A 12,241-nucleotide genomic window follows, 5' to 3' on the forward strand; every position below is an offset into this window, starting at 1 on the left:
TAGCCTTTCCAGTGCCTGTATACCAGAGACTAGCTGACATTAATTGGCTTGCAGATTTTTATAGAGGGGGCTACTTGCAATAAAATTGTTATTATTTTATTTGTATTCATTTAATTCAGCTGAAATTTGGCACGGCAGTTCTCAATAAACTTACATACATAATGGTATAAATTTCATGCTACATGCAGAAATAAAACTAATGCATGATGGTGAAAACAAATGAAGTACTTGCCAATTTGCTTCTCTTGCCCTGAATACTCCATAAAATCCATTATGAATTCACACAGAATTATTAACACCATCAACACATGAAATAATTATATTTTATGTACACAGAAATTCCACTTGTCGTCTCTTGTAAACTTAACGTCCTGTGAATACTGTACACAAATGGGCATATTTAACTTGCTCTTTACTTACCTTTCTTCCTTAGAACTCTCACTGAAATTTTTAAAACTAATTAAACACTTAACAAACTTTGAACTATGAACACTCATGTTAACAACATATATTTCCCAAACATTTATTTAACAATTATTCAAAAGAAAAAAAAAGCTCCATGAAATCAAATTTGTTTGCATCAGGGTCTAAATCTGTTGCTGGTCCTTTTTATAGCCTCTTGTCAATGTGTGTTTTATCATTTACGATCATCGATCAGTTCTACTTTCATTTTCTTCTTCTTATTCAACATTCTCATTCTCGTCATTACCGCTGTTATTTCCAGTAGCTTTTTTGATGTCACTATCAATCTCATCTGATTAAAATCCAGAAAATTCTCCGTCAGAATCTGTCAAGTAAAAGTCTGCTTCCAGTTGCCGATTCTCGTCAGTTTGCATAATTTTCAGATATATATATTTTCACTATTTCTGCTGCCATCAAAGTCAAATTTTTTTCCTTCCGTTCAGCAATGTTCACTCTATCTATGTAAGCTACAATTTTATTGGTTAAACTGTTTGTATAATTAGGAAATGGGTTCAAATCAACCAGTGGTTTGCGCTGATTTAACTTGTTGTGCGGGATACAGGCCTTGAGAAATACTGCCTCGCAAACTCGGCGCTCGGGATACAAGCTATGTTAACTCTGCCACGTTAATGAGGCATGCAGGAGATCAGGGAGGAAAAGTACAACAAGTATTCTCATCGCCAGGGGTTAATGTGTTAAAAACAAATTGCAGTACACATTTAAAAATAACAATTCCTCCTTGAAATATTAAATGATACATGATGAACATGATGTGGGATTAGATTCTTGAATTTGGTAATAACTGGTGTGATGGGGGGGTGTTTACAATTTACAACTCGGTTTATTCGCAGACCATCAAACAACAGTCATTAGTCTCCTTTAATGTTAAGTGTGATGTGTAAATATAACTGTCTGAGGTTTCCTTTTATTACTTTTCTAATGTTTTCTCAGAAGATAATTACTGAATGTAAAGAACTGTGTTTTCTCTTAAATTAAATGTATTTGAAAATGCATGGAAAGCATATGGCCAAAGCCTTACTCTGATATCTGCATGTTTTTGTTTAGACTGTCGTATAGTTAAAGTTGAGTTTGGCAATAAGGCTATTGCTTTGGGTAGAAATGGGATGAGAAGAAAGCTTTGGTTGTCAACTCATTACAGGGTCCTATAAATGTGTGTGGGAAAGGGATATTAATCTGATGGCTAATGATCCACTATATGATAACTTGCATGTAACAAGTTTAACATGGTGTTAGTGCAGCTAATGTAGCTGCTAATTCTATAGTATTACTACATACTTGCTGCCTTTGTTCCTTAGGTAATTGAGAAAGTGCATGAAGTTGCATGTTTTGTTGAAGATTAAGATGCAGAATCAAGAACGATCTGCAAGAAATACACAAGGATGCAAACAAGTAGCCAAATATTCAAAACATATTTTTATTTTTTTCGAGGCAAGAGAATATGTAAGCTTGACTTGTCTACAATTCTAACGAGATTGGATGCACGATAAATTTTCCATTTCATTGCAGTAGCGTTTCTTTCATGCTTCAAGTGAATGACAAAATCTGTACATTTGCTGCTGTTTCCTAAATCAGTAAAACTGCACAATTTAAAATACCTTGAAAGTTATGACCATTTAAAATGTCAAAATGAAACATGGTCTGTTACACACGGTGAGAAATGTTTAAAGAATATAGTAGCTCAGTCTTGTACCTGTTGCCTTCATGTGAAAGAATTTTGTTTTACCTATTTGCTAAGCAGTGTTCTGGCAGATGTGTGTATTTAATATAGATTCTTTCATTCTCTCCAGGTGGTGCAGTAGCAGCGAGAAAGGAAGTAATACGTAACAAGATACGGGCCATTGGAAAAATGGCTAGAGTATTCACTGTTTTGAGGTAGGTTGCTGGATTCCACATACTTTAAGCACAACTTTCTTGATCTTGGACTACTAATGCACAATGATACTAGCCCAATTTGTTGGAGTTTTTTTCTTCCAAGAATGACTACATTTTGTTTGTATTTGTTGGGCATGTTGCTATCCCATCAGTTGACATTTAATGAAATTAGATGTCACGTTTTATGATGTTGCATACATGCATCAAAATTTGTATCTTTTCTGCAAAAGCATCTGCGATATAGGAAGATTTCCTGATCAGGTTTTGAAAGTGATTTACATAGAGGTGCATCTTGGTATGGATATTATGTTAAGAGATGGTTCTCTATGAAATCTGTTTGTTTTTATGCCATCACTACATACAGCAGGGACAGCTTGGGCTAGTCGTGTCCATCTATTCGTTCGGAAAAGCTTGTTAGCAAAACGGCAAAAGCTACTCAATGTAGTCGAATTAATATTTGCTGATCCATGATAAGTTATGACCACAGCTACTAAAAATAGAAAATGATAAATATTTCATCAACTTTCACAAGCCAGGTTTTCAAATTTTTACAAGTGATGCCAATTTGCCATTAAATTAGGCTACTTCAGCCACATGACAAGATTTGAAGAAATTTGACAAAACATCCTGACATGAAGGATTTACAAGTTTTTGCAAATAATGCTGAACTGCTTTCAAATATAGTTACTATTACTAAAAAAGAAGAAAAATTTTTAAAAAATTTTAAAAAAGGGACGTGAATTTGACTAGATCTGGTGAAAGTGTCTTGGCATAAAGAGCTTCAATCTTGTACAAATGATTTTGATCTGCCATCAAATGTGCTAGCCATTAATAAAATGGGAACAACCTTTAAACTTTTCCAAAAGCTGATCAGCAGAAATAAGCCGGATATAAAGGCCTTTCAGTATTGGACAAATGATGCTAATGAACCATCAATATGGGGGGAGGGGCAGCAAAAAGGGGGAAAAAAAAGACCCACCCTCTCTCCCCATTAAAACAGCATTTTGTAGCATGCAGTGACCTTGGAAGAAATTTATGCAGAAATCATCCCACTGACCTTGAGTTCTTCTCCAGTTGCTTTTGCATTTGTTGGCTAGGAAGATGATGGCCAGTTGAACTTCGCTCTTAATTTACACATTAACTTCTTGCACATTAACTCATTTGACAGACCTTTTTTTGCATGATTAAACAAAACCCACTTTACTTGATGAATTTGGTATGCATATTATGCATGCCTTTATCAGATATGCCAAGTTTTCAACTAATTACAGTTTTTATTAAAAAAATATTTACCTTGCACTTTTTTGGGCCAGCAGTGGAGTACATGTATTTATGAAAATTTTACGAAAACATTATTTTTGGGGTGCTAATTGTCTGACAAACAAATGAAACCATGTTTGCAGCATAGAAAGTCTTAAAAGTCATCCATTGCTTATGTTATGAATTTTATTAGATATAAAATGCTGTTGACTCTGGGTTGCATATTTCTGAATCAAAAAATATTGATAAATGAAGGTTGATAATTCTCTTAAAAACCAACATGTTTATGGAGTAGTCAGGGATGTAATTGTGTGGTTTGATTTGTACTAATTTGTTTTACATGGTCACAAATTGTGAAAATGTATCTTAAAAATGGTACAATATTGGAAAAGATCAAAACTTGCATGTGAATATTTTTTAGCTTGAAATTCAGAAAAGTAAGGCAAAATATTTCTTAAATTATACTTTAATGCTCAGACCTGGACAGATTTTGTTGCCTCTCATGGGTCATAAATTCATTAGCACTTGAGATGTGTGTGTGACTTTTCAATCCTTTATTGGATGGGCATGTTTACTTTTTATCTCATGCATTCTTCGGTCTATGTGAATTTCTGTTGATCCTTGTGTCATGAATTTTTTTCCGCTTGATAACATTTGAACAACTATATTGGGACAAGCATAAAATAAACTTTGGTTAAGCTATATTTCACCTTATTCATGAAAATTTGAGTTGTGGCCATTTTGATATGAAAGGTTTCCCCTTGCACCTTGTATTTTATTTCTGTGCAAAAGCATGTGAAAACTTTCACCAAAATTTGCTTGAATCAGGATTTCTCCATGTCTTCAGTTACACCACATTGTCGATGTTGTCTCAATTCATTTCTGATTTTCATTACCTGTATTTCTCGTGTTTACTAATGATAATCTATTTTTACTATTTCAGAGAAGAGAGCGAGAGTGTGCTCCAGCTCAAGGGCCTGACACCTAATGGGTTACTTCCCATGGGAGCTCTATCTGGTGGCCGAGAAACACTCAAAACTGGTAATAATTTTTTTTACCAATCATGAAAACGAAGTGTCACTGAACAGTTGACATTAGGTTCAGTCTGTTCAGATAAACCCCCTGCAAACCCGATGTGCCCTCCATGTTGAAAGAGGCGACTGATGGAGGCAACTTTTTTTGTCATGGGATGTGTCCTGTGGTGTTCCAACTGAGAAGGTTTTGGACTGTTTTAAAGAGTGCCATATTTTTGAAAAATTGGACTTTGGATTTCAGGGATTTGACCCATTTATGGTTTTATCTTTGTTTTTGGTGACTGGGGGGTACCTAAACTTACTTAAGACATGCCTACCCTCCTTTTTTTTTGTGCAGGAGACTCCCTGGATTCAACTGTACCTCCCGCAATCCCACATTATTTTCCTCCCAGAAAAAAAATCATTTTGTCCACACAAAAATCTGGAAAACTTTATTTCATTTCCAAGCTTCTTATAGCCTGGAATTTCCATGCCTGACTCATGGAAGTGATAAACATACAGCATTTTGCAATACGTGCAATTCGTGTTTCAGTGTTGCCAGTGGCAGGCGCGATGATCGTTGTTGACATTTCCAGTCACAAAAGTAAATTTTTAATCTTCCTGTTTATTTTTAGGGCCTTCATTGTGTACTGCAAATGGTAATTCGAGTGCCAACATTAAAATTTTGATTATCTTTAGGATACACTGATAGATTGGTTAAATCAGGTACAGTTGAATAAACGACAGCTGATGAAATCCTCTCTGCAATAATTGAAATCTCCCTGAATTTTGTTCTAAATATCCCTCAAGAACTTTCGTTCGGGTTTGCAGGTCTGTTACTCAGCATTATGTAGCCAGGATTGTGTTGATGTGCCATTAAACCCTGTACAATATACTGTTCTTACTACCCCCTTCAGGCACAGAGATAAAGAATCAACTTGATGCATCCTCCTGCATGTCAGAAAAGGAAACTTAATGGAGGTAGCCGGTTTGCTGCGAGTTTGCATTCTGTACCAGTGGAAAAGATCCGTGTCACAGTCCATGGATTTAGATGGATGCAATGAGATTGAGTTGCTAGAAACATATCCCAAGTAAAATAATTGAGCATTCACCTTGATAGCAACCAACACTTGAGTGTGCTACTTTGATGCTTCAATCAAAGCTGGAATCCAAAACATACAGTTTGACCATTTTGTATTCAATCTCTTGCTGTGTTGAACTGCCAAAAGTATGGCTAACATCAAGATGGCTGTAGCAAGAAAATTGGTTTGCACCAGGTGTGGACACATGGGCTGTGATGGATCATTGTGTTGAGAGGAAAATTCTTGTGTGAATTTACCGGGAGTCCACTTTGTGTGATCACGAGTAGAAACTCAAGATGTAATATGTGCAACAGGAGAAGGCCACAGAATTTGTGCAAGCCAAAAGAATATTAAACACTGCTTTCAAATCCTACATCATCACAAATAAGGTTGAGAAGAAGCCTTCTAAATTATGTCTCTAACCCCATCTGACATTATTTAGTCATAGGGGGAGACCACTTTTACGGTCTAGAGACCTCCTGGACCTTTACCAGCAACTGTCAAAGACAAGAGTAAAGCAGAAATGGTAACTGGTCAGTATGATAGTGTGAGAAACAAGAAATACAACACAACAATAATAATAAAAACTTGTTTGATACAGCACACTAGGAGAGTAGCAAATCACTGACCACAGTTGTCAATAGTGACACAAGAAATCCAGTACCCCTGGCAAGAAACCAATTAGGTCCAAGACACCAAAATGGCAGAATTCTGGAAAGGCATGCTCAGATCCAGATAAAGCACAATTTAATGAATCACTATACTTCCAAAAGGATATTGCATTGTGGACACTGGAGAGGCACACATGGACACACTCCCCCAATTATTGTTAGTTCACCAGAGAAAATTCCCAGAAGTCTGTATTTCACCACTTTTACAATTATGTCAGATACAATACAGTGGAATTGCCCAAGTTTAAAGGCAGATATTGATGCAGATTAGTTAAAAGTCATACATTTATTTGTACTCCTCATAGTTTTGAATTTTTATTTAACTGTATTCTTGGTGGTTGTCTTGAACCTTCTGAAGGAGGAATCTTTGCCTATGGCTATGCTACAGAGACTCTCGTGTTCCATGGCCAAAACTGGAAGAATAGTTGTCAGTGGATATGTCAGCGTAGCTAACTACATTATTGTAATGAAGCTGCCCAGGGTTAATTTAAAAAAGTCCTCAGGCACTTAGTACAGACCCAGTGATGTGCAGCCCCTACATGATCGCTGTTCTCCATCAGGAGGGTAGTGCTGTCGTAGGTAGCTGCTCCCTTTCCTGCCATGCACTGCTCATCCTGATGTTCCCATAGATGACAGTCTGGGGCATGTGAAAGAGGCCTGGTTGGACTTCCGGGATGGTGTATGGGCCCTCTCCATATTACAAGAGTGTTGCTGACCTCACTTCAGGACCCCTTGATGTTTTTTCACCAAACCAGCTTGGATTTTTCAAGAGAGGCTTGTACCATTCCAAAACTGTGGCTCCTAGACAGGATGTCAGCTTTATAAAGTCAAAGATTCTAGTTCGCAGATCTTTCTGGTTCAAAGCGTGTGAGGTGGTGTTGCCTTATCATCAGTCTCTCCTGCTTAAACAAGTCTATTCAGATGAGCTTGTCATTATGGGACATAGCATCAAATCTGAATTGCCATACAGGCAAATGACTGGTCAGTTTCTTTACGCCTCCAAAATGCTTGCCTTCAGCTCCAGGATGCTTACCTATCAATCTTTGTCTCAAATCTAGTTCAGAACGTGGGGAGGGGATGACTTTGCTTCATCAGTCTTTCCCCTTTAAATAAATTTAGTAGGGAAGAGCGATTTAAGATGGAGATGACAAATCAGGACCATCATAAGGTCAATCAAATGGGCAGATTCCTTTGACCTTACAAACACGAAGTTCTTTAGTCATTGCCTAAACCTTCTTTTGAACCTTGGATTGGAGCATCTTTTAAAGATTTTCAGATTAAAGATGGTTTTTCTTTCTTTTAGCAACAGCTAGGAGTGAAATTCATACCTTGTTGGTAGAGTAGGGTTGCCATCATTTAAATGGAAACTGATTCAGTCACTTCCATGCCAACCTGGTTAGGAATCTGCTACACTCAATATCTCTAAGACCAATTCAACTCCCTTTGATGTTTTTTTGCTTGATATTATGAATAATCAGAAGTCATGGGTTTAGTATTTTATTTATTACATAAGCTATACATGGCAGCGGGTATCTTCGATATTTGGTGAGTCATATTCAGTCAAATCTGATTGTTAGATATACTACATTTCTGTCATCAACAGCTGCCATGTGAAGTTAGATCTGAAACACATTTAGTTTGCTCAGTGCTCAGTTTATTATAATGGGTAAATTCTTTAATAAAAAGTGTAACTTTGACAGCGAACAGTGTAAATGAAAAGTCCACCACAGAAAGGAAAACACGGGGGAATTTTCCATTTATTTAGTTAGTTGAAAATGCAATACTTTTACGATGTCGTTCTCCACCTCAAAACCACTGTGTGAAACCCAGTCCCAGATTCAGTTTTAATTAGTTGGCAGGTCTGAGAAATATCAGAAATGGTTTAAAGGCTCCACAGTTAAAAGGAAGAAATGGTTATCTTGAATTCCAGGACATTCTTTTTGCCCAGTAGAGGGACTCTTGTCATGGCCTGCTATAAATGTGGAAGGGTTCTTGTAGAGTTGCATGTGTCCATATGTTACATTTTGATTCAGGTAACTGTAGCTGGACATTCATGTTCCATGAACAAATTCTAGGATTCTCTTTGTTTGCACTCCTAATCACTAATCATAAGAACTTGTTCAGTGGCAGTGTATGTGTACAGTGTCCATTATTGTTATGTTCATGTTGACTCCTCAGCCTAAACTACTTCAAGGATTGCAATATAACTTCACAAATTAATGCCAGTGTTAGGTTTGTCAGAAAACGAAAATGGCTTGTCTTTGACATCCAATACAGCCACTACTGCAGTCATCTGGATTAGTGCCCTAGCTAATAAAAACCAGCAAGACATTTCTGTTGGCTGATGAAATTGATTGTCTGGTGATTATTTCACAACACACACACTTCATTCAATAAACTTGGGATGCACTTTACTCAATCCAAGATAACTGTATCATTCTTTTGTCATTATTTTCTAGTGACTTTATTTGTGCCCTTAGGGCATCATTATGAACTTCCATGCATCAAAGATGGAAAACAAGTAATTGGCGCAAGGGCACAGCCTAGAATGAACCCTGGGGTTAACCAAATATTGCACATGTCCAACTGATCTTTGATATCAGGTTTAGTTGGAGGAAAAATCTTTTTGTATATATAGTCCCCATTGTAAAGGGAATAATTCCTCCCAGTTAGTAATTGTTGGTTTAGAACAGAAATAGTACTGTCCCAGTCTGATGCCAAAGCTGCTTTCATCATTCATAATATCGTTCTTCATTTCCATGAAGTACATGTATATAAGCCATTTCTCTGGTTGGTCAAGATTTCACTGATTCAGGTTTCTTGAGTCATAATTTGATTTAATTGCATCCATTTCTGCCTTTCATTTGACCTTTTCTCCCTAGTTCTTAAATTTATATCCAGTTTTTGGTGTTCGAGTTTGTCATTTTGTTAACTTTAGTGAACATGCTATTAAAGTGGTGTTTCAATAATTTTTTCTCCCATGTTGGTACAAGTGTAAGGGTTCCAGCCATTTAATTGATCTTGTAATTTTCTGTTGGCAAGTAAAAAAAACTTAGGCAAATGTGACAATAATAAGGTACACATGACTTTCACCACCTGTTGATTTGTACAGGTTTACTTATCTCAGGGTTCGCACGCTACCAAGAAATCTGGGAAAAGTCGGGAGAACTGATAATTTTTTCCCCGTGAAAAGTCCTTAAATTTCGCAAATATTGCTGAAAGTCTGGGAAAAACCGGGGAATTTTCCGTCTCCACTTGACACCCAAAACAATCATGTAATTGAGTCGTAACTAACTGGTCATGAGTTAAATTTATTGAGTTCTAACCATAATATTTGGAGGCTGCGGTATGGATCATTTGGGTGCATGCAATAAACATTGTGCTGAGTCAATCCAAATGCTCAGTGGATTGCTCGATATCTGTATCTCGTGTTACATAGAAGGTATGAAAACAAGTCTAGCATCACAAGAGGCCCCTATGATCGTGGCAAAGCGTAGCCGCTTACCTTATGGCTGAGCAAACTTAAACGTTGTTAGATTGAATGATACATGCATGAAATCGATATGAAAATTGTTGTCTTTAATCTGCTGAAAGACGATAAAACTACGGCGTTGATGAAATGTTACCTGGCACTTTCAATTTTTATTGTCAGTCGCATGAGTACACAAATCTAACAACCCACATTTTCAAATGTTGTAGAGAGAAAAAAATATTAATGAAAGTCGTATGCTGGTTGTAAAAAAAAAATATACAAAACCAAAAGAACACAACATTCTCCATATTTATATATTCCAAGAACAACTTCTGAAGTTTTGTATCACATGACTACCACGTTGACCTGTGCTCTCTGCTTGATGAATCAGACTGGCCAGATTGCTGGTTTTTACAAAAATTATCTGCCTTTCATTTAAAATAATTGAATTTCTGTACAACAACAAAAAAGGAGTTTGTTGTTGATACCACAAGACTAGTGGATTTCCAATGTCGTTGTTCGAGATTTATGAAGTCATGTGACTAGTAATGCAAATGACGAGTACATGGTTAGCATACATGCCAACCAGTACTCTCTTTTTCACCAAATTACTCCTTACACATAAACATGTATGGATTACGCTATTTCGGTATATCCACCTTCCCAAAAAAATCAGTCGTTTTCTTGTTTTTATTAACATCCCATTAATCCCACAGACCGTATTTTAGAAAAGATGGCTTCTACATAACTGCAATATAAGAATACGTGTATCCGTGCACTTTCCTAACAGTACACTGTGACCCCGCTATAACACCGTAGTTGGGAGCCATAAAAGCCGACCGTGTTATATACCGAACCGTGTTATATGCAACTAGGTTTCAAGGGTTGTCATCGCCGGGGGCGGATGTGGGAGATAAGCACCCACTTCCCTTGGATTTCTCTCAATGGCTTGCGTCTGATAGGGCCTCTTGACAACCAAATCCAGCTCCAGGCCTTCACAAGTGGCGGAACCTGTTTAAACTGACTGGAGAAGGGATGACAGGCGAGCTTCTGGCGCCTCAAAACCAGATGCTTTGGGCAGATGGGGCTCGTTAACCTTGGGTGGTCGCTCGTCTAGGAGAAGGTAAACTCCGATTTCAAACCTTCGCTGCCTTGCAACTATACCCTCTCATGGGAAAGGCTAAGGGAGTAAACCCCAACAGAAAATCCGGAGACAGAGTCCCTAAGGCGACTTCGCATTGTTTTCAGTGTCATCTCGGCTACTCCTGCGACGCAGCTGGTGCCATTACATATCGGCTTGTCCTTTCCCTTGGATCCATTAGCTGCGTGGAGAGGGGGGATCAGTTGCATGGGCAACAGTTGATTCTCCATATCACCCTGCCCAGGCTTGCGCCCAGGAGAGGACACTCCAGCTTCACTCCACAGCGTCGACACAACACGGGAAGCAGCAGTTTACTGGTTATAAGTCACCACTCGATTGGCGTAGAGCCAGACGCCAGGGGTTGCTTCTGACGGTGGGAGAGACCAACATGTTTCACTGGACAGCTACCGCCTGCCTCAAACTGGGCAGACTGCAACTACTGCACCAAGAAATAACAAAACAAAAATAAAAAAGAAGACTTCAGTCCTCAAGCTAGGTACCTGGAATGTCCGGACCATGCTGACTAGGCTTTCAGATGATCTCCAGACAATCAGTGATGTTCGTTAAGACTTCAGTCATCAACGACGAACTTGCAAGGCTCCAGGTCGACATCGCTTCACTACAGGAGACACGTCTACCAGATTCTGGGTCCCTCAGAGAAAAGAACTACACATTCTTCTGGCAAGGAAAGAGCGCAGATGAAGCAAGAGTTTGGTGTTGGATTCGCTGTCAGGAACACTCTGCTGGGGATGATAGAACCCTGCCAACAAGGAACTGGAAGACTGCTATCCTTCCGCCTCCACACCACAAACGGGCCTGTCAACCTGATCAGCATTTACACTCCCACACTAAGATCCTCCACAGATACCAAGGATGAGTTTTATGATGAGTTAAACTTGTTCATCGACAAAATTCCCAAGGAAGAGAACTTGATTTTGCTGGGCAACTTAAATGCTAGGGTGGGTGCTGATCAACACTCTTGGCCCTCCTGTCTTGGCAAGTTTGGCGTTGGGAAGAAGAATGAGAATGGGCAACGCCTCCTAGAGATGTGCTTGTACCACGAACTCAGCATCACCAATTCATTCTTTCAGACAAAGGTACAGCATAAAGTGTCTTGGAGGCATCCCCGGTCTAAACACTGGCACCAGCTCGACTTGATCATTACAAGACGGTCAGCCATGAAGGGTGTGCTTCTTACCCGTACCTTCCACAGTGCTGACTGCGACACCGACCACTCGCTGGTGTGC

At 38.5% G+C, this 12,241-nt stretch overlaps 1 protein-coding gene across 3 annotated transcripts in view; it reads left to right on the forward strand.

The window, feature by feature from the left end:
• LOC149803464 (protein phosphatase 3 catalytic subunit alpha-like) overlaps nucleotides 1-12,241 on the forward strand; it is a 104,833-nt gene that overhangs the window by 69,633 nt on the left and 22,959 nt on the right. For 2 of the 3 annotated variants that reach the window (XM_089953172.1, XM_089953173.1), the window contains 2 exons: nucleotides 2,271-2,355; nucleotides 4,559-4,656. In XM_089953172.1, the coding sequence (XP_089809298.1) occupies nucleotides 2,271-2,355; nucleotides 4,559-4,656 (183 nt within the window). The remainder of the gene's footprint in view (nucleotides 1-2,270; nucleotides 2,356-4,558; nucleotides 4,657-12,241) is intronic. The other variant, XM_089953174.1, reaches the window with a different exon arrangement.

This window comes from Sinohyriopsis cumingii, chromosome 3 (assembly GCF_028554795.1).
Source record: "Sinohyriopsis cumingii isolate HCF-2022 chromosome 3, ASM2855479v2, whole genome shotgun sequence".
NCBI classification, from domain to species: Eukaryota; Metazoa; Mollusca; class Bivalvia; order Unionida; family Unionidae; genus Sinohyriopsis; species Sinohyriopsis cumingii.